The 23058-nt window shown below is 33.6% G+C and overlaps 4 protein-coding genes across 6 annotated transcripts; 1 reads left to right on the top strand and 3 right to left on the bottom strand.

The window, feature by feature from the left end:
* Positions 1-2: 2 nt before the first annotated feature.
* LOC107432453 (glycine-rich protein 5) lies at positions 3-833 on the bottom strand. The gene has a single exon (XM_048465701.2). It carries the CDS (start codon positions 831-833, stop codon positions 3-5), a length of 831 nt encoding a protein of 276 aa, XP_048321658.2.
* Positions 834-1888: 1055 nt separating this feature from the next.
* LOC107432454 (uncharacterized) lies at positions 1889-3794 on the bottom strand. The gene is made up of 3 exons (XM_016043602.4): positions 3640-3794; positions 2317-2394; positions 1889-2214 (listed from the first exon to the last, which is right to left on the bottom strand). The coding sequence occupies exons 2-3, from the start codon at positions 2390-2392 to the stop codon at positions 2108-2110; spliced, it is 183 nt and encodes a 60-aa protein (XP_015899088.1). The 5' UTR covers positions 2393-2394; positions 3640-3794; the 3' UTR covers positions 1889-2107.
* Positions 3795-3966: 172 nt separating this feature from the next.
* Positions 3967-13161, top strand: LOC107432443 (putative nuclear RNA export factor SDE5). 3 transcript variants are annotated; one of them, XM_025066501.3, is made up of 13 exons: positions 3967-4209; positions 7045-7304; positions 7812-8434; positions 9133-9158; positions 9738-9815; positions 10208-10245; positions 10369-10622; positions 11361-11446; positions 11751-11807; positions 12020-12090; positions 12180-12274; positions 12403-12473; positions 12874-13161. In XM_025066501.3, the coding sequence occupies exons 3-13, from the start codon at positions 7822-7824 to the stop codon at positions 12988-12990; spliced, it is 1506 nt and encodes a 501-aa protein (XP_024922269.2). In that variant the 5' UTR covers positions 3967-4209; positions 7045-7304; positions 7812-7821; the 3' UTR covers positions 12991-13161. The 3 variants fall into 3 exon arrangements, with proteins under 3 accessions (XP_024922269.2, XP_015899076.2, XP_015899075.2); XM_016043590.4 differs by lacking the exon at positions 7045-7304 and having other exon boundaries at positions 11364-11446; XM_016043589.4 differs by lacking the exon at positions 7045-7304.
* Positions 13162-15135: 1974 nt separating this feature from the next.
* LOC107432434 (choline transporter protein 1) lies at positions 15136-22785 on the bottom strand. Its single transcript, XM_016043572.4, has 10 exons — positions 22426-22785; positions 20628-20986; positions 20327-20472; positions 19336-19519; positions 18329-18402; positions 18131-18244; positions 17122-17478; positions 16293-16553; positions 15781-16008; positions 15136-15563 (listed from the first exon to the last, which is right to left on the bottom strand). Exons 1-10 carry the CDS (start codon positions 22608-22610, stop codon positions 15369-15371), a joined length of 2103 nt encoding a protein of 700 aa, XP_015899058.2. The 5' UTR covers positions 22611-22785; the 3' UTR covers positions 15136-15368.
* Between the last annotated feature and the right edge of the window lie 273 nt (positions 22786-23058).

Raw genomic sequence — 23058 nt, 5'->3', positions numbered from 1 at the left:
TCTTAGTGATGACGTTGTTGAGTAGAGCCTTGGGCTTGAATCTCCTGTGTGTTAGACCCATCAATTTTTTCTTTAATTGGTGGCTCATCATCATCATCCTGTGGGTTAAACCCATCAACTTTTACTTTGCCCGGTGGAATCTCATACTCCAAGGCTTGAATCCTCTGTGGTCGGGGTGGTGGGTACCAACTATCTTCATGCATGGTATTGCCTGGTGGTGGTACGGATTCCTGACCGCCTCCATACTTTGGTGGTGGTGGCTTTACTTTGCTATGTTCATTGCTGGTCTTTTTGCCCATATTATTATTGTTATTGGTGGGCATGTTTCCCTGCACGTACCCTATTTGTGAACATGGGTCAGGTTGGCAGCCACATCCATAATATGGATTTTGTCCAGGATTGGGATATCCAGGGACTGGGTATGTGCCACACCCGGGTTCACCGAATCCGGATCCGGTTCCGGAACCACTTCCTGAACCAGACCCATATCCATTACCGTTCCCATTTCCACTTCCTGATCCATAGCCTCTTCCGGTGCCTGTTCCTGACCCATACCCTGTTGAACCTTGGCCTCCAGAGCCAAAACCAGAGCCAGTACCAGTGCCAGAGCCAGAGCCAACACCATTTCCGGATCCAGACCCAGAACCAGTGCCCTGTCCTCCAACCCAATTGACTCTAACATTATTCTGTCCGACCATTCCATTGGAATGAGAGTCTTGAAGTGCTCTCTTTTGATAGGAATCCAGAAACATTCTCTGGGCATTGCTCAAGCTTATGCTGAAGCAGAAGAGAAACACAAGCAGACCCATGAAAGAACTTCTTCGTTGAGCCATGTTTGGCGTTTGTTTTTTTTTTTTTCTGCTTGTTTTTTTTTGATGCTTTGCATGGTTTTTGGACATGGGACATAAGCTGTATATATAATATGTGGAGGAGGCAGTGCTTGCGGGAGATGGAAATACACGACTCCATTAATCCTTGCGTTTGTTTGTTCTTATAGTCCGGGGTCATGAACCTTGTATGTATGGAGTTTGGCTTTAACCGTAAAATTGAATCACAGATTCTCAGCTTTTCCTGCTTTGCTCGTTATTTTAATATTTTTTAAATATTATTTTCTTTTTTTCTTTTCTTTTTTTCCTATTGAAATATTGAAATAGACTAAATAATGTAAGCACAAGTTATATGTAATCCTCAAGTTTCTTCTACCAGATATATTGAACCCAATTTCCTCCTCCATAAATGTTTTATATATATATATATATATATATCTGCTGCATAGAATTCCAGGAAAACTCAAACATGTATCCTGAAGATGGGGAATACAGGCGCTGCACTACATAAAGGTTTTGAGTATTCGGTTCATTATATGCTTTTGGAAGCAGATGTTTGCATTGACGTCCAGATTTCATTAGCATTGCTATTAATACCCACTTGTAAACATTAGCATGCATCTTCAGCATCCATTTTGTTGATTTAACATTTTTTTTTTCCCTTTTTTTGTTTATATGCATATATTAATTTGAGGTAGGAGGATTAACTCCAGATCTAATCGTCCGGCTTAACAGTAGTACTCCAATGGGACATCAATTTTGTTGATAAACTTGATATCACAAATTTGCTCCAGAATTGAATTCTCTTTTTATAGCCAGTCAAATTACTAGGATAATAAGTGAACAAAAGATAAATTACTCGGATAATAGTATTTCATCATCATGAGTAGCACAGATAACCAGTTGGAAGTCTATTGCTCATGTTTGTGGTGTGAGTTTCGGTCTGTCTCCTGAGTGATATTACTAAATCCGCAATACACAACATAAATCATAGAATACAATTTTCCAAACAAAACTCCTTATCTATTGCGTAGACTTCCCTTAAAAAATAATAATAATAATAAATAAATAAATAAATAAATCTTTATAGAGAATCAAACATATCCATTCTTCTATAACAGACAAAATTATTTCTCAGGAGAGAGCCCCTATGAATTCAGTTCTGGAGAGAAACACCATTCGTAGATCTTTTACAAAAAAGTGAAGATCATATACTAGGACTGAAAACAAAAAAAGTTTTGAAGGAAATTTTGGAAGCCCTGAAGATGTTTCATCCACAATCAAACTTGCTCCCCACTTCCCGAGTCTGGTTCCATATTCTTTAAACTTTCAGCCATCATTCGGTCCCTGTTCTGCATTTGTCTTTCCACAGCGACCATATACAGGCCTAAAAAAGTAGATAATCATCATCAACAAAGCAGTTACATGAGAAGAAAGCATGCAAGCAAAAAAGTATTTAGCAATGGGCAGAAAAGTCAAGAATGCTTACTGACTGCACTTCCAATTGCGCAGGCCCAGAGAACTCTCATGGACCATTTGTCCCCAATTACTCCTCTGGTTCCCATTCCTAACCACGAAGACAATTAAACTAGTTTAGTTATAATAACCTTCCAAAGACTCAAAATCATCACTTCTATCCAGTAACATGTTTAGAGGTAGTAACTCGGATACATCATTCTTTATTAAGCATGGGGCTCATTCGGACATTTTGCCTGGTGCTCTACTAAAAGTTCTTACATGCATAGGAAAACTTTTCTTGGGTGAAAACAAAGTAAATAGGAAACAGATCCTTATCAAAATTACTGTATAGTAACAGAATTATGAATTAACAGTATGGTTTGTATACAATGCCCCACTAAAGTTGTCATTTAATCAATAATATGGTTCTATTTAGCGCAGGAAGGACGCAAACATACAGCCAAATCGCATAACTGAAATATCAACTATTTAAAGTAGGGGTGAGATAAAGGTGAGGTATAAATGGTAGCTTTCTAAAAACCAATCAATTGGAGAGCAGCAGCAAAATCCCATCTGTAATAATCTGGAGGTTCAAAGGTTTAGTAGCATAGTGTGGTTGATCAGGTGTGGAAATAACATAAACATGGCATCTCAATGGACTATTTTAACTGAACGAATGCAATCTTTAATAATAAACAAGAAGCCAGATCATCAACTAATCTAATACATGTATATAGTAATTTAGAGGAGAGTTTTTGTTACCGTTAGAATTCTGCTTTTGGCATAAATTGTTCATATATATTATCAATTTGAAAACGGAAAAAAGAAAAAATAAATAAAATTTTATGCAAGCTTTCTCATGTCTTCTATATCACTATACAAAAACTCGAAGAGTAAGAAGGAAACCCATATGCTTGCATTCAATACATACAAAGGTAGGCACAAAATCGATTAAAATTGAAGCCAGAGTCCCACTATTGGAAATTTAAAACACCATAAGAAAAGATTAAACAAAGAATTCTCAAAACTAGAAGGAGATCTAAATCGAAGCCTAAAATAGTCAAATTAAGCACGAGAGTAGAGAATAGAACAGCAAAGCATATTGTTGTTAAGGACTGAGGAATCATCAATACCCAGAATCAATATCAGCTGAAATTTAAGATTTTGATTATTAATTACTCAGCTAGAGCACCAAAATTTTGCCAAATCAAAAGACACCCACAAAGTTTTTCAAGGCCGAATAAATAACATAGAGAACAAAAATATGGACCAAACTAAAAAGACCCATATCATTTTCAATTCATCTTAAACCTCCTCATAGATCAATGAATACAGAGAGAGATAGAGAAAGAACCTTATGAATGAAACAATAATCTGCCAAAAACCCACTTCGTCTCCGAATCCGGAACCTTATTCTTGAGAGAAAACTTTCAGAGTCAAACTGTAAAACCTCACCGTGGCATTGACCAAGAAGAGACCAGACCACACTCTCTTCGATTGAGGCTAGAAGGATTTTTTTTTTTTTTTTTTTTTTTTGGGTTTTATCTTATTAATTATCCAAAAAAATCTCAAGGAATGAAATAAAAGAGCGTGTACCTCACCGCAACTGAATCGCGTGAGACTTATTAAGACTCCAAAACGGCGCCAAATCTTTATGAACAACTATTTTTATAATTGTTTTGCATTTTTACTCTCTCTCTCTCTCTCTCTCTCTCTCTCTTTTTTGGTTTAAATTTAAATTTTCGAAATATATAAATTGATTCAAGTAATTTTGGCGTTTTCCTCATGACCCCACTGAACACTCTCTCTATGCCTACTGTTTATCAATCCATTTTGTTTCCTTCATAGGAAAGCCATTGGAAGAACTCTCTTTCTCTCTGTTCCATCGCTGTATCTCTCTCTGAGCCTTCAATCTCTCTTCCAGGTAACCAACCTCATATTCTCTTCCTCTTACATTTTCTTTTTTCATTTCTTTTTTAACATTTTTTGTTTAAGAAATAAGAATGATCGAAATTTGTTTTGGTTTTTAGTGTTGAACCGCAAGGCTGCTATGCTTGAAATTTGTTCTGATTAAAACCTTACACATTTTTTTTTTCTTTTTTGAATGATTCTAAGCTGAAATGTTCAAGCATTTGATGGACTTAATGGCGATTGATGATTATGTCTGAAAATTTTGGCTTCGTAAATATGGTGTATAATGTGGGTTTTATGATCGCAGTATTAGTCCTTTTTTTTTTTTTTTTTTGGGTGCCTGTACAGAATGGAACATCGACATTGAGTTTAATATATATATAAAGAGAATCTACTCATGTTAGCGTAACGAACTTAAGCATTGTATAGTGTTTTTTTTTTTTTTTTTTTTTTTTTTAAATGTCTTTGATTGTTATATCGATGGTCTAGGTTTTTTCTGCGTTAAAAAAATGTTTCTGATTTTGACTTTTTTTTAACTAATTGGGAATTTTAGTGGAATAGGTCCTTCAGTGGGGCATAAATAGTGTCCTCTAAAAGTCTACAGTTTTATGAGGATATTCAGGTTTTGAGGGTGAGATTTTATTTGGGGTAAGCATGATTATAAAACTTCTTAATTAGCTTATATGAAAATTTTGTGTAAACTTGTGGGGTTGGTGCTATATTTTGGCTTAGCTTGTAATTTCTGCAAGGGTTATGCCATTGAGTAATTGACCACATTCTGATGTGTGCATCCCCGTGCAGAGTATGATAACCCCCCAAAGCTTCAAACTAACATTTTACCTCGAAGGCTAACAGATAGTTATTAGCTTAGGAAATGACCATAAATCCTAGCAGCTGTTTTTGAGTTTGAGTTTGAGGTTACTCTGAAAAAGTTTATCACGCCACCTTTTCTTTTTTAGAGTGTTCAGAAAAATCTAAGCGATTCTAGACAAGAAACTAACATGTATTGAAGAAATCTGAAAAGAAAACAATGATACCAGTTATCACATGCCACAAGACTCGGAACTCAGGAAATACTTGCGCATGAATATAACAAATGCTGAGTTTCCGTTGTTTCTTATCAAATAATGTTTTAAACCTGCAAAGAAAATCTACTTTTAGTTGTATTGTTTGATATGGTAATGTCTTTCTATCATTTCAATGGAAAGGGCTGTAATGTTTCTACTTTTGCGTGCATTTCATTTAATTTCATGCCTTAAACAAAGAAAAGAAGAATACAAAGAACAGCTAACATATGGAGCTTATTTTACTTGGATAAGCTTTCTTTTTTTTCTCAGTCAATAGAAATAATTTGTTTTCATCACATTCAGGTTTAGGAAAAAAATAATAATGCTGTTGTCTAATAGTGTTAAATGTAAATTGCAAATTCGAAGTAGTTTTTTTCAATTTTTTTTTGTACACGCCATTAAAAGGACGTTTATTATTATTATTCTTATTATTATTATTTCAGTTCATCATATCAATAAGAACTGAAAAGGAATTATGAAACAATTGAGAAAAGAAAAATGAATTAATTTACCATGTATGGTGCTCAAATTACGGTGTCCTATGCATTAGGTGACGCTCATACAGTTTCATGTACTCTGTGAGCAATGATTGAAGTGAGATAGCAATTGCTTGGCAATGGAAGTTCCTTTCTTGTCATCTTGATTTAGGGTTTTAATTCCTTTTCTTTGTAGAGACAATATGCCTTGCTGATGTAAGCTTGTAAGGTCAAAACTTGATTTACACAGTGGTTATGCATTAATATTAAAGGTGGATATGATCAATAAATGAGAACCTTCATTACTGTAATGCCTGCTAATACTTATTAATACAAATTCAGGTTCAAGCCCTGTAAGGAACTTGAATATATGCTTACACTTTTTGTTTACTATTTTTCAGTCTCCTCATAAAAAAAGTATTGAATTTCTTATTCAGATTCTCTGTAATACATATTAAAGAGAATAAAATAGAAATCAAAGTATTATTCTGCTAAACTGCATGTTTGTACAAGATGTGGCATCAATATAATAGGGGCATAGGACTTAAATTTACTACCTTTTTTTTGTTGTCAGCATATTTGATACACTTTTATAAACTGAATACCTCCATATTAAGCTCTCTTTACTTTTGTATTTTCAAATTTTATCTCTTTCACACAAAACATCAAGGTAATTTACGGTTACCTACCGGAAGAAAACAAGAGAAAAACATGTTGATGCAGAAAGAGCACGCTTTCTTATGCATTAGGCGTTGCATCAAATTGACATTTGTTGTTTACATGGAAGCTAAACAGCAACGAATTGACACTTTCTGCTCATGCACTGCAAATTATCTCCATCTTTACTGTACCATCAAATTTTGATTGGTGTTATATTATCTAAATTACATTTTTGCATTTTCCTTGTGACCTTACAAACCAAGTCTACATAAATACCTCACAAGAGAATCTCTCTCTCTCTCTCTCGCTCTCTCTCTCTCTCATGAGGAGCGACATTACCTAGGGAACACCATATTCCATTTCAACTAAGTGTTTTACTCTCTAGGTAATCAACCTTCGATTCTCTGTATCTGCATTGGCTTGTATCATTACAATCAGTCGCTCCAAGTTTACTATGCACTTGAAATTGCTATGATTAGTGCCAATAACAGTGTTGATCAGAAGAATTTTTCTAGCCAACCTGCATTCTTCATTTTTATGTTTTCTTCTTCTACTTTTTTTTTTTTAATTATGTTTTTGTTCCTGTTATATATTCCTTTTATGATTGCATTTTTGTTTTAGACATCTTTAATTTTTTTTTTTTAGTTTTATGGATGGAAAGAAATTGGAGAAAAGAAAAGAAGGAAGAAGATTATTAAGCTTCTCGACTGGACAAAGATGCCCTGTCTTGATTCCTTGCACACTTTGAATAATTTAGCATCATTCTAACTTTACAGTCCATAATGCTTGATGGTGAAAGCTTAAGTTCCTAGAAATGTTTATGATGATTGCTTCAATTCTTTGGTTATATTAAAAGAATAAAGGGAAAGGTTCAAGGCTGGATTTCAACTAGTGTGCTCAATTAGGTAACTTTTATTACATTTATAATTTATTTTCAGGTACTTAAATGACATAAATATGGTTCATATGCCAGAAATATGTCCAGATATTGGAGTACTCAGAAAGTGCCATTTAATGTCAAACAACTTTTTTTATCCTGGTTGTTGGGTCTAAACCTTTCTTATATTATTGGCCTTATTTCGCAATAGAGTATTGGTTGACCATAAGAGAAAAGAATTTGTTGACCAGAAAATATAGAAAGATAAGTAAGATATTCTCATTCTTGCAAAATATATTGATTTGATGGGAGAAGATACTGTTCAATTTTTATATCCAAAAACTTAAGCTGCTAGGAAGTAGAACAACCATGTATTACAAAGTAACCGAATAGATACATGAATGAGTGTTAGCAGGATTCGAACTGAAGATTATTTAGACAATTACCCCTGATATCGTATTAAATTACTATTCTCATTATAGGCTCTTAATTGTATACTAACATTCGTATTTCTTTTCTCCATTATGCTGTGCAGAATACTGAAAATGGATACAGTTACCTCACAGACTGCATGCTATGATACTGAAACTAGGGACTTGAAGATGTTGCTTGAAGTTTTCGGCTCTATGTGTTCCCTTGAAGACATTAGCTCTGCATACTGTGAGGCATTGCGGAACATAGATGGAGCTAGTGAAATTCTTTGTGCTTTGCACGGAAAAACTTCTGGTGGTGCTGGTTGTTCATCAATGGATAAACTTGAGGGTGCAATTGCAGCATCTTCACTAGATCTATCATCTGAACTAGACAGGACAAGTGAAATGCAATCCAGATTGTCATCTGACAATGTTCTTCAAAAGCCTTTTAATGGAGAAGGAAGTACCAGAGCATCAAAGTCAAAAGCAATTCCTGTATCAGTGGGTACAGTTTCAGGTGTCATTGGAAAGGAGTACATTAGGCCCAGATCATCAAAGAATCAATCTAAAGATGCGACAAAACCATTAAAATTAGATTCCAATCAATTCTCTGTCTCCCAGGTATGGAATGAGGAAGTGCAAATGGAAAAGAACAGCAAAATGCACACTGTTGTTGAAGAATTTCTGTTTAGAATGCTTTCTGATGGCTTTCAATTTGATATGACTGTAATCAGAGAAGTTCTTGGTAAGCTTCAATACCTTGGTAACCATTTTATTTTTTTCATTCTAATACCAGCAGCGATCTATCGCAAGATTTATCATTACTTATCTCCTTCTATAGGGTATTCCCATTTTTGCATTGGTCTTTTGATTTAGGAGACACATATCACAAAGTTTGTTAAGTATCATTTTAGGACTTCTCTATTTTGTAAACATCTTCATTAAAATTCTCTTGCTTTTCCTCTCACATGCTAGTATATGAGAACGAACTGCATATTGTTATAAAAAAAAAAAAAAATTTAAATAAATAAATAAATAAAATCAAATAGACAGTTTCCAGATGTAATCAATGTCAAGAAGATATTCATTGGGGTGGCTCCTTTCATTTAAGAAAAGCTAAACTGCTAGCCTAGGAGGCCCAACTGTTGTACATATTCAATAATGCTGATAGCCAATTTGCAAGTTGACTAATATAGTTACTCTTTCATGTTTATACATTTAATTGTCATGCAACAATTTTATTTTTGTTTGCCATGGGTTGCATTTGATAATATGAATCCACAATCCTTAATTTTTTACCGTTGAGCTAGGATTTATGGTGGATGGTTGCTACTCGTTTGATCACTGGCAGTTTTTGTATTATGGGTGTAGAATTGTCCCTTTTTCCCAAAGTTCTTACGATTGATAATTGTTTAATCAGGCATATCATCAATTTTTTTGCAGGCACTTGTGGATATGATGTGCAAAAGGTATATACACTCATAAGTTGCTGCTGTTATTTTAAATACCTACACTCTGATATGAAGAAATTATGCATGAATGTGGGGAAATTTTCAGTGCCATTGCTTTAGTTTTGAAGTATTTAATGTTCTTAGATTTTTATTTTTCAAACTTGTCTCTATATTAACTGCACACAGGCAACTGAAAAGTACAACATAGTGGTTTCCACTTTGAAAAATCAGACACCAATACAAAATGCAATAAATGCATATTAGCTCACTTATTGTCAATAATACGTGAGTTAAGTCTAGTGGAACAGAACATCAGTAACCATGAAGATTAGGAGTCTGTTTTACAAGGAGGTGAAAAGAAGCTATGGAATTAGCTATTAGTGTAGCTATCAACTAGTAACATCTATTTTTTTTATTTTTATTTTTTTATCTGTCCATATTTTGATCTTATTGTTTTTGATTGACATATGAACTGCAAATCATTCCTGAATAAGGTATTTTTCTTTGTTTTCTGTGTACTTCTGCTATCTGGATTACAATTACTTAACATATTCAGCTACGTCATCAATTTTCAAGAATTGTTTAATGATCATGCAGAGCATGGACAAGCTCTTTTCAATGTCAGCTTCAACATTGAATAAGTGTGAAGATGATGTTGGGTTAGTTGCTAAAAAAGTAAGTGATGCTTCTTTAACTCCTACCAATTTTGAAAAATGTAGTTACTAAAGGAAAGGAAGCCAAGTAATAGAAAATTGGTTTCTTTTTTTTTTTTTTTCTTTTATGATAGTTCTTTAAGGGAGGTAGGATTTTCTCCTGATGACTGAAATTTAGAATTCTTCATTCTGTTGTTTAGTTCATTGACTGATTATGTGTCTATGTTATATTATCCTTTTATTGGATAGATTGTTTCACCATATCAGTCTCTCTTAGCTCTCAAGCACAGTATGTTCATATGGTTTTGATCCTTGTTTGTATAGAAGCAGCTGATAGAATGGCTAAACAATCTTTTTGTTAGCTTTTTTCTTATGGAGTTTTTTTTTTTTTTTTAATTTATTTATTTTTTTCAGGCTACAGGGAAACTTCAAGATGAATACCATTCCTTGTGGTAAGTTGTTTTTATTTTTGTATTTACTAGTGTCCCTTTGGGTTGCTGAATTTTGACCTCACTTGGATATAGCCATTCAAATAGGCATAGGTTTAGGTCAATGTTGTTTTGTTTTGTGCTCAGTGGTGGAGTTGCAAGTAAGACAGGGAATTTAACTGAATCTCCCAAAAGAGACAACAATAGACTTGATCTACAGAAAGAGGTTTTAGAATCATTGTTTCATGCTTCTGAAAGATCTGAAGAGGCACCCAAAAGAACCATACCAGTGAGGAAAGTGAGACCAAGAGCATCTGGCAAACTGGTGGTTGCACCTTTAGGTGACAGTAGTACGAAAGAAAAGACTGTTTCCGTTAAACCACAAGAAGTGGCTAGAGATGGTAAGAAGTTTTAATTTTTGCTACTTTAAGCTGAGTATGCAAGTATTTTGAAGATTATCTAGTTAAGCTGCAGAAAGCAAAGATGTCATGGCTACACTAAAGTATTAGGAAGTTATAAGTTGAAGATGACTCCTTGTCTTTTTCTGTTACATATAGTAGATTTATCTGCAACTTGGTACGTTTTAGGTTTCCTGTGGCTGAAATTTGATTGTTTTAAAAATAAATACAATGTGTGCTTAATCACATTTTAATTATCTGTATAAATCTAATGCATTAGAAGTATGGGGAAGTTGTTAACTATCTGATAATAACATCCGTATTGTATGTGTTCTTGATCAATTTAACTAGTGCCTCACGTTGTCCTACTCTGTAATTACTTGATAGCTCCTGAACCCGATAATTCCTTGAAGAGTTTTGGATAACCGAGAATTATGATTGTCCTGTCATAATCGGCTATCACTAGTTTGTTATGTTTGTCAGTCTAGGGGCTATTTGGTCACATTTCTCTAACACAGTGATTGATATTCTCCCATGAGGGACTTTGAAATTTGTACAAACCCAAGAATCATGGGATCTTACCGAGGCATTCTTTAATTTGTGGTGTTATTTTTCTTTTTGATAGTGGAAGATTTAGGTTCCTGTGTTGCTCTGTTCCATTGTTTATATGTACTGAACGTTTTGTCCCTCTAGAGTCTTTCTATTTCTTTTTTCTGGCTCATATGGTATATTCTGTGACAGAAGATGAAGATTATGAGAATAGCTATGAGTTTCTACGTAAAGCTGTGAAGGAATACTGGAATACAATGAAAGAGTACTATAAATCTGTAAGATAATTTTTCCCTCTATATTTCTGAAAATGTGATTCGCAATAGGACAATGGTTGCTATTTACTTTACAATTAAAGAGAGATATGGTTGCATGCTTTTAGTTTTTTCCTTCTTTTTTTTCTTTTCTTTTTTTTCTTTTTTTTTTTTTTTTTTTTTTTAAATTGTGTCCACAACTATGAACATATTCTCCCCCATTATTTGTTAATTGTTTGTATTTTGGGTGGTCTATAGATTCCCTGATTAGTTGGCAATTATTGTTATCATTCGGCATAGGCAAATATAACCCTCACTTACTCTGCAGGCTTTTGATGCATTTGTCAAGGATGATTATGAACTTGCAGAAAAACTTCTGGAGAAGGTATAGTTTCCGTATCTCTGTATTAGTGGCATTAATGCTTCATAGATGGAAATAACTGTATGGTAGTGATAAAAAATGGGCTTTACTAACTGAGTTTTTTTTCTTCTTTGAAACATTCCAAATTAGATGTCATGTCAAAAAAATTGATGTTTCCTTCTCATTTTAACTACATTGGATTTTAATTTAATATCTTAATTTGTTGGATGGTCTAGGGACATTTTTTCAACAGAAAGGCCAGAGAAGCAGATGAAAAATCTGCTGAAAAGCTGCTTGAAAAAACGAGGTTGGTTTAGAATGATTCTGTTTTTGAGCTTTTTGAATTCTTTGTGCAGCCTCATAAAAAGGCATATAAAAGTTTAAATCTGAATGCAGAGATGATGAAGTGTCTCTTGACTTGCGATTCCATGAACCCAAGGAAGCTCTACGTCTTCTAAGGCTTCACTTGACCTCTTTTTCTGGCATCTTTGGTAGTTTGTCATTTTCTTACATTCATTAGTTGAATTTGGAATTCACAAGACTATGTGACTTTCAGTGGCGCACCTTGCCTTCAAACGTTTATTTATGTATTTAATTTGCTTCTTTTCTTTTTTTCCAGATTTTAAGCAACTTAAGGTAATAGTGGGAACCGATGAAGCGGATACAAAGAAACGAGCTCGCAAACGACTGGTAAAACTTAATCATCAAGCTTTTTCTTTAAGTTTAACAAAAGTCCTGCCTAATTAAAGTTTATTTTCTTTGCTTTGGAATTTTTCTTTGCTTTACATTTCAACTTGAACGTTAAGAATGGTTCCTCTGAAAGCATACAATCTTTTCCTCCACTTGAAAGCATAGTTTTTCTTTGCCTCAATGAAAATCAACATGAGCCTATTTATACAACAAAAACGAAGTGACATAAGCTGATAATAATTATAAAAAAAAAAATTTTAAAAATTTAAAAAAAAAAAAAAAAAAAAAAAAAAAAAAAACATATAATTTTAACAAAACCTGATGGTCTATCTTTTTACTTCAAATATTCTGATCCTATTCCATATGTTTGTTTATATATTAATATTGTGAGACTGTTCAGATTGTGAAGCAGCTGGAGAAAGAATCCATCAAATGGACTGAGGAAGTGAATGGGGAGACAATGTTGATCCCACTGGATGTTATTGACCCCAAACGTTTGAGCTTTTCAAAAAAATGAGTGATGGAATCATCAGGAGACCACCATAGAAGATGTTAAATCGTTTTGAAAATAATAGTAATTTGGGTATCACTGTTAGTAGCAAAAAACTTTGTTTTGATGTGAAGGTTGGCAGATACTGAAAACAGATCTACAATATATTTTAGATCATTTACCATTACCAAAAATATATACATATATCGTAGATCATAAAAAAGTAATACAGCTACAAAAACTTATGGTGAAAAAACAATTCATCTCTCTTTGGCTGAGCAGGTTAACTGCCTAGAAATGGTCTCGGATCTTTAAAAACTAGCACAAAAATTGGACATAAAAACTTTAGGCTAAAACAGCTGATCACCTCGATAGTATGAATTAGAAATGGGTGCCAAACAAGAAATATATCTATCATATTATTTTAGATTTCATGTTTTGGTCCAATTAATACTCCTCTTGATAATCAAGCATAGAAAAACTAAACTACAACCAAGTGTGGTAGTCTTTCTTTTTCATATCTCGCAATAGTACAAACTAGAAATGGGTGCTAAACAAGGAATATATTCATCATATTATTTTAAATTTTCAAGTTTTGGTCCAATTCATGCTCTTATTGACAATCAAAAAGAGAACAAACTCATCTACATCCAAGTTTGGCTAGCTATTAGAGAGAATATGATGATCTAACAGCTGAGACACCCAAAAACAGAGAGATAATATGAGAGTTAATGAGTTTATAGCTGAGAGAGCCCCTTTTTTTCGTTATTGAAAAATTAATCGAGCTTATAATGCAAGCTAATGAGTTAACCTTTTATATATGACCTCACCGAACTAAACTAAAAGTGAAAGTCACAAAGAAAAGCACACCACGTGGCAAATGATAGTAAGTTAGTAACTAAGACACAACTAACAAATTAATATGGTAAACAACATGTAACTAATAAATTTTTTTTAAAAACTCACGTGCAACTAACATGAGAACAATTTTTCTCCAATGGTTCCATAATGAACAAACCTTTCAATTTAATGGCAGCGAGTTTGCCTCTTTTATTACTAAAAAAGTCTTTGCTGTTTATGAATATTGGTAATAATAATTTTTGTACGGTAAAATTTTAATTGGAATATTTAATTTTTTTATTTTTAAATCTAAATAAACTTATTAATAATAATTTAAATTATCATTTAACAAACAAATCACACTGACGGTCATTTATAAATGCATAAACAAATTAATATATAATAAATTTGTTGGCATAATATTATAATATTGAGAGAAAAAGAGGAGAAGAGAGAGAGACTTAGGACTTGTTTTCAGCAATATATGTTTTTAAACAGTTCAAAGGCCGTGACTGACTGGTGAGTTTAATAACAATATATGGCAAATAAATACTCATGAAATTAAACTATAACATTAAAAATACAAGAGACGAATCTGTTTTATTAAAATAAAATAGTTAAAATATCTTTCAAAAAAAAAAAAGATTTTTGATGCTTAGATATTTTTTTGGTTTAATTTTTAGTCACTCTTTCAAGTTTAACATATTTGATTTTCATGAACAATTTTATTTTTGCATGCCACAGCAAAGAATTATACCATTAAGTAAAGGACATAGTTGCTACTTATTTGGTGACTTGTTGCTAATTTTTTGTGTTATAGGTTCAGCAATATTTTTTATTTATTTATTTTATTTTATTTAGTTTTTTGCTAACAGTGTTGTAGGTTCAGTTTTATATGTACAATAGCCCTTTTATTTATTTATTTTTTTTCCACAATTAAGATTCGATCATTGTTTAATAAGGCACATTGTTGAATATATTTTGCAAGTACTTGTGGGTATGGCGCAAACTATCTGTCTGAGACTTGCTACTTCATGTACCACAAGGAAGTACATATTATATATATTTTTTTCAGTAAAGTTGATTTTAGAAAATAATAATAATAAAAAAAGAGCTAGATAATTTTTTGCTGTGAAATTACAGCTAGTTTTTTTTTTTTTTTTTGATATAACAGATTTAATTAATTCTACCGAATAGAAGTCTAATTCCATTTTTATACATTCTAACTTCATTTCTATCTTCAGAAACCAATTGCAGCCAGCATTTCTTTCTCTTATCACTTCTCAAAAGGATGCATGTAATTTAAGCTATTCATAAAAGTACCCAAGAAGAGAAAATAAAAATGTTAAAGCCATTCATAAAATCTCATCGATCATTTTCTACTATTTTCTTGCTCTCACCCAATAAATTTAGATACTATGATTTCACCCTTTTCTTTCTAGCTTTTTGCCTAGCACTTAAATATATACAATACAAATCAAAAATTTAGGACTAGGGTGGGAACGGTAAAGAAGAACAAAAACACCTTATAGAAAAGGAAAACTATGCTCTTGCTCTGAGGAATTTCATTGAGGCCCCTGAGTAAGTCTCTGCATCTCATTTTGGTCATTTAGAGTTTCAATGAGAAGGGGAGGAGCATATTGAGCAGTGCCTTGGTGCTCTTCGGAATCCTGGCAGAAGGATAGAATGATAGTATCAATTGACATCTCCACCACCGCAAAGAAAAGGGTTGCAACGACATAACCAAGACCCCAGCAAACCTGCATAACCAAGTCAAAATAGTATTACTAGGTGTAATATATGACAATTATGCTCCAAACAACAATGTTTCCAATTTTTTCACCTTCCATGAACTAATGTTCATGATGAATCTTATCTTCAGTTATGTGAATGAAAGGCAGAAGTGAATATTTTATTTAAACGGTATTACCAGATAACTGTAACAGTTAAGACTTTTTACTGAACATAGAGACATACCAATACAGGAAACAAAGGAGATGAGATCTTGTTGTGAGCAGATTTGTATTTGTGTGTATCCAACATAAGGAAAGCAAACAGTGCACTTGCAAGGCTAACACATAATTTTCCGAGGAACAGGATAACATCTCCAATCACATTGACCCTCCCTATCCGAAGGATGTTATTGATGATCAATTCTGTTGAGATGGCAGAAGCCTTACAGAAGCTTTTACCTGTTATAGCAATCTACAAGAATAGAAAAGAATATAGTTGAATAATACGAACACACAAATGAACCAAAAAAATATTAGGTTAATTTTGGCATGCAGCTCAGGAATATTTGTTTTTTAGGATACAACTCCCAAATGGCAATGTGAGAATTAGTTCCATCAGGCATGCTGGTCCCTGAGAAGAGTATTGGTGAATGCATATTTGCAATCGAAGTCGACCAATAAATTCCCATATTAGCACATAGATAATTTAAAATATGCACAAGCAACTATGCTTGAAACTAGTTTCTTGATCATTACCATTATGTATGCATTGCGGTTCACTGATTTGATTGTCCACTCAATACATCTCAAGCAAAACCTAGAAGTATGGAATGCCACCTTCCCAAACCAGTTATCAGGGGCTGTACCAGCAACTTTCAGTTTCCGACGAATTGCCTCAAGCATAAAACGGATTGATTCCACAAATGACAGAATCAGGGAGCCAAGAGCAACAGACCCAAGGCTGTATCGGATAAGCCGCTTCATGGAGGAAAAGACTGGAAGGAATGGAATTTCCGGCTGCATTAAAAGAATATTAAGCCATTAATAATAAAAATGATGCATGAGAAAAATATAACTCAGTTCACTCCCTGTAAGAGAAATCTCAGTTTGCTTATTTGGTGGTTGCTAAAGACAAGCCAGCCCCCATCTTCTATTAAATGGAAAATTCACAGAAAGTCATCCATAATACTATGTTTTGAGAACTAGATGAACTAAAAGACCAAAACACAGGCCAGGGTTGTTTAATCTGGACAATTCAACTCAACCCAACTAACCGAGCCACAATACCAAGTAATTGAAGTCAAAACTACTTAACCTGAACCAATTCCCAAGATAGCAGGGGCAAACTTTTCCCAATCTAGGTAACATAGTCTAGTTTATTTGACCCAAAAGGCCTTATGAGTTCATACTTTGGAAAATGATTAAGCTACTAAGCACATAAAGCAGACATTCAAGAATCACATGGTACCACATCAATCTCTGGTCCGACGCATGAATAATCTCTTCTTGTAATCCATTTAAAAAAACTGAACCAAGAAGCTATAAAATATTTGCAGAAAAATATATACAACTATGGCTAACCTACCGATGTTTCACCACGAGCCCAATAATAGGAAGCAACAGAACCCGCAATCACAGTTGAAGAGCATGCTATAAAAAATTGTGTAGCCCAATAACACCCAAATAAGTGAAATAGAATGGCAACTCCAATATGAGGAGTGTAATGAATGCTATAACCGCAGCAACGATCACAGTTCACCCTTTTAGACACAAGATCATATGCACAGCAGTTGGAATTACAGTCATTCTGGAGGACCTGACCAGAACTGAACAGGTGGAGAGCAGCTGAAAGCCAGAACATATAGAAAATTGCAAGGATGGTATATGGTATGACTGGAAATATTATGAGCGCCTGAACTTCTCCAATAACCTTTGCAGCAACCTGTTGATTAGTGGATAGAGCCATTAAACAAATTGAGTTTGAAAGGAAACTAAAAATCCAGCATCAATTGATGGTTCTAATATAAGGGATGACAGAGAAAAGCTATCAAGTCTTAGCCTAAATTAAGCTGTGGTGTTGATGCTGGTGTTGCTAAGAGTTGAAGATGCCTAGTTTGAAAAAGTTTTGCCCTTGGATCTTTAAATGCACAAGTAGTAACATAAGCACTCAGTGTCTCCCATCTAGCCATATATATTTACTTCCAAAAATAGCAACAATTTGCCAACAGTGAAAACTCCATGCTTGTTACAGGGGAAGTATAGTATCAATGAAATGGATTAGATAGAGCCAACAGGTTCCTGACTTATTGAACAAAATTCTCCTTCACTGACAGCTTAAAAAGATAAGATTTATCCTTGAATACAACTTTAGATGTTAAAGTTGAACACTAGCATGCATAAACCTATATTGGACTATACCTTCTACTTCTCCACTTTATTGGACTATTCACTTGTTGAAGCACATAGCCATATCAAGTCCTAAAAGGCTAAAACCCAAAAAGGCACCTACCATGTTGGGTAACATCAACTGCTTTTCTATTCATTTATACATTTCATTGTAACATTCACATTCATAAAATGGATACTATACTTGCCTTGAGGACAGATGTGGCCATAAGAATACGGCGGACTATAGCAATTGATGTAAGAACAGCAACGACCATAATAAAGGTCATAAGAACAGCAACCGCACGGAGATGATGCAACTCCTGAAAGTTTAAAAATTAGGGTTAGTTAAGAACATAAATAGACACCTCTCAATGTTGAAGGCTAAAGATAATGCCGGTACCCACCCTTCCAGATACATGAACATATGGATCATGTGCACCAATAATGGGAGTAATGGCATCATTTCCAATCCATCCAGCTAAAAGCAAGGACACCAATAAGTTAGCATTATAAATAATTGAAAAATATTCACACAATAAATATAAAAGAAAATCAAGAGACATCCAAAAAAAAAGAGTATGTTAAGCAATGTGTTTAACTCCCAAGATTTGGATCTGTATTGACTATCGATGGAGCTGTACTAGACCCAAAACCTTCAGTTGGAAGGATAAACCCAAGAAGAAAATTAACAACAATGGTGAAGAAAAAAGAGGGAATAAAGGCCCTTTTCATTTCTGGAAAGCATCCAGTCATTCCATCAAAAAGAAGAAAGTTCATAAATCTCTAGGCATCACCACAACACATTCCTCATAACAACATACATTCTCTTCAACCAGATACAGAGGAAAACTGCAAGAGAAATGGTATCAGATCTCTAAAAGCTAACACAAAAATAATTGGAAATAAAACTTTGGGGCTAAAACTGCTGATCACCTCAATAGTGTTAATAAGAAATGCATGATAAACAAGAAATATATCTATCACATTCCGATAAGTTTTTCATTTTTTGATCCAATTGATGCTTTTACAGTCAATTAACAAGAGAAAAACTCAAGTAAAACCAAGTATGTTGTCTTGTTTTTTTTATCCCACAAGCTGCTATAGAGAAGTACCTTAGTGTAATTTTTAGCTTTTCATAATTGCATACTTTTACCTAACATCACCAAGGCTCCATCAAACATGGACACACATAATTCTATTTTTCAAAGGCTGAATATAAAATATAAACTCTAATAGTATTATAAGTCAAGAACTTTATCAGCAACAATATGTTGCAACAAAACTTTACTAAATGTCAAATATTTAAAAGCTGCTAAATGATCACTGTGCTTTTGAATATCTTGTGGAGTTTGTTAATAATATACCACAACAATCATTCAAATAGGAAAACAACCAGAAGATAGTTCCTGACCTTTTAAGTAATAGAACATTGTGACTGATATTATGAGAATATTAAAAAGGGCAACAGTTATCCAAGGCATTGCAGCAACAAAATGCCGAATCATTAGCAGCCAAATCACTGATAAAAAGAGCGGCACAATTCCTCCACAAACAATCAGCACTGGCCATGACTTTCCAATATCAGCCATGTATCTCTGAAAATAAGACAAATGATTGACTTTAAAATTCAACAATAAATACAAGGCCCATATAGTCAAGCTATATGATGCAATATATATATTATTACCAAAAAAAAAAAAAAAAAGGAAAGAAAGAAAGAAAGGATAAGAAGACAATCATTTCGCATAATTGGTACATAGTTCTGACTTAAGAATGAAAGAACTAATGCCCAGAACCACTTTTAAAGTAATCAATCATTTCCTGCAGTTCCAAGCATGCATCTACTCATTAAAAAAGACTTTTGGGAAAAGATGCTTTGTCATGATCATGTATTTGTCTGGTTGGTTGAAATGACTGGTAAGCAAGTCCAGATGATGGATATAGCTCTAGTATCTCACCCATAGGCTATAGCTATCAAAAATAGTAGTTAACGTAATTAATCACAAATTATGGAGATTGAATATCACATTTCCAAAATAACATTGGTAAAAAACTTGAATGTTCTCACATTTCAAGCTGTTTAGCTATAGGACAAGACAAAAAGCAAAATAGGAATATAAAGTATATGGAAAAGCTACCAGGCAGAGAGAGGAAGGAGCTCATTAATTTTGTGTACTAAAGGGATAAGCATTATGGTCTCCAAGATGGGAATTGAAGCAATGAAGTTATATCAACAGTGCTATTCTTCTTCAATACTAGCATGCTGCATACAAACTGGAAAGAAAATATACTGCATAAAGTTCATGTTGATAAGACTAGTTATACACATTTGCCCTAAGAACTCAACTAGCATAAAAAATTTAAAGTAATGAAAAGATTGCAAATAGGCAAAACTCCTCAACCTTTAAAACAGATGACCGAGAATTAATGGAGCTGTGGATGGATTTATCTATGACAATGTCCTCATTGATGTTTACTCCACCCATTTGCTGCCAATGCCTTAAAGATATGTTTGATGCACGAGCAATAAATTGGCAGCTCCAATAAACTGGAAGAAAGGAAAGAGTTTTTAGTAATAAAAAAGGGAAAAATAAAATATAGTATGTTTCGCACATAATATAAGAATGCATATTTACTTCAAAAATATAACTATTAAATAATCTAATGATCCCATTGTAACATAACATAATTGAGTTTTCATACCATTTACACTTGGAAATATTACGGGGTAACAAGGACCCTGAAGTTGAAGAGAGGTATTTCTCATTTCTGGTGTAAGGAACTCATAGTAATCATAATTTCGATCAATCCAATCATCCATTGAAAGATGGATATCTCCTTCTGGATAATCACATACCCAATTAAGTGAATCTTCAGAAGGGATAGGGCAATCCAATAAGCATATACTCCGTGCATTGACTAACTTGAACTGGCTGTCCTTCAACCCACTTTGGTAAACCTGGTTAGGGTTTAACCAATATCTGAGTTCCAGTTCACGAAGACCAGGATATGCATGCTTGTGTCCACACACATTTCCTTTGTAGTCCAGCCCATATGTGAGCCTGGTCAACCAGAAATGACAAAAGAATGTAAGAAGACTAGAGAAAAGAAATATAACAATCATGTAGCAAAGGGCAGACACATATAACAAATACATAGTAGCCAAACAGAAAAAAAGTCAGTGCCAAACTGGACCAAGATGTTCATTTTACAAGTTTATGGTCTAAATAAAAAGAGGGAGTTATATATGAATGAAAATCTTTATTTTAGGATATGCAGCGGGATAATTTTAATAAAGGGTAATGAACAATGGAATCACATAAGGTAATAACAGCTGATAATCATATTTTTTTATATAATTGGTAATATGCGAAAATTGTAGGTAACATTATGCTTGTGAAATGCTGTCATTACATCAAAAAAAAGGTATGATAAACAATCTGTAATTGTAACTTATGTTACTAACAAGGCTTAATGTCCTAAACAAAATTAATTTGTGCTGTAAAAAATGAAACAATGGTGCATACGCATGACAACAAAGAGCACAAATGCATTGTGCAGCATTTCAGTTATCACTCAAATTTTAACCAAACTGTTCCATGAAATTTCTCTATCTGGAAACAATACTTTTTGCCTTAGTTTGACATAATTAATGCAGTTCCACAGTATTACTTGATTTGAACGAAGAATTTATCCTTAATTTTGCATAATAAGACTCCTTAGCATTAAGAGTGATAACTGTTTGTTTATGGCATATGAAAGGAATGCAAAAAACGTAGTATTTGGATTTCTTTTAGCTTTACTTCTGCCCAACATCAGATTTAACCATATACACAACAAACGTAAAGAAAGTGCAAGAAACAAGTGGGAGAAAAGAACCCAAGTGCAATGGTTGGTATCTAAATAACATAAAGAGAATCACCCAGAATACCAAGCAAAAAATTCCATGGCACATTTCCATTAAATTAAACAATGGGATTTATTTTTCAGTAAACAAATCACCAAAAAGAAAAACAAAAAACAAAAAACAAAAAAGAAAAAGAAAAAGAAAACAATATTTCATTTTCATTTCCTACCTCAATTTCTCCTGCAACCAAACGGAAAAGTGGCAAATATTATGTTCAACAGAAAAAGAGAAATTTAGTGAAAATGAAGGACCCAATAGCATTATACGTGTTAAAGACAAGTAATTGACAAACACCAATACGGTCTCAAAATCAATTACACAATGCAAAAAAAAAAAAAAAAATTGCAGAATGACCAACCCATACATATACCTAACCATGCCGCACGCCACACATGTCAAACTACAAATGGAAAAAGTATGAAAAACTAATGAAAGACCCACAAAAAAATTTTATATGTAAGAAACCCCAATTAACAAAAAGATTCTTACCTTAAAAATCAAAATCACACAAAACCCAAAATTTACCAAAATAAAAAGGTACCCATTTGGAACGTGAAGAAATAGACAAAATGGGTGCTTTTTAAGATTTCTTACCTCAATGGGTTTCCTTGGTTGAATCCAAAGCTGGAGTTGACGATCATGGCAACCCAGAAGGCTGTAAAGATCACAAGAAACACAATATCCCTGCATTTCCTGTTGTGCCTAATGATTCCACCCATTTGGGTACTTCCATCACTTGATGGGTATCTTCCAATTACTGCCCCTAAAGGACCTCTCATTTCTCAATTACAATGTGTCACCTATCAGCCTTGCTCAGCAGCAATTAGAGGGGCAATGAGATTTTTCTCAAGAAACAGACTTTGCTTTTTGTTGGGAGAGAGAGAAAGAGAGCACACTGTAGTAGAGCAAAAGCTTTAAAGCTACGAGTGTGAACAGTGCAGTCCCCAAGGGACATTAAGATTTGGAATATTTTCTTTAGTTGTTAGTTTTCTATGGATTTTAGACAAAGATGGTATATTTATTAGTTTAAGTCTCTTACAGAATCCATGTCAGGTGGCTTGAGATTTAGATAGTTGGCTCGGCTCATGGGCTCTTGTCTAAGCCAATTATCAAATAGGCTGAAGCATTCCAATGCCATCCTTTTCAAATTAAAAAAATAATAATAATAAAACTAATAAACTGATCTTCTACTTAAAGTAAGTAAATAAATAACCAAAATTTGATGTT

The sequence above is a fragment of the Ziziphus jujuba genome, chromosome 11 (genome assembly GCF_031755915.1).
Source record: "Ziziphus jujuba cultivar Dongzao chromosome 11, ASM3175591v1".
Lineage (NCBI taxonomy): Eukaryota > Viridiplantae > Streptophyta > Magnoliopsida > Rosales > Rhamnaceae > Ziziphus > Ziziphus jujuba.
Note: the sequence above shows the minus strand (reverse complement) of the source record. Positions and strands in the feature narration are given on the sequence as shown.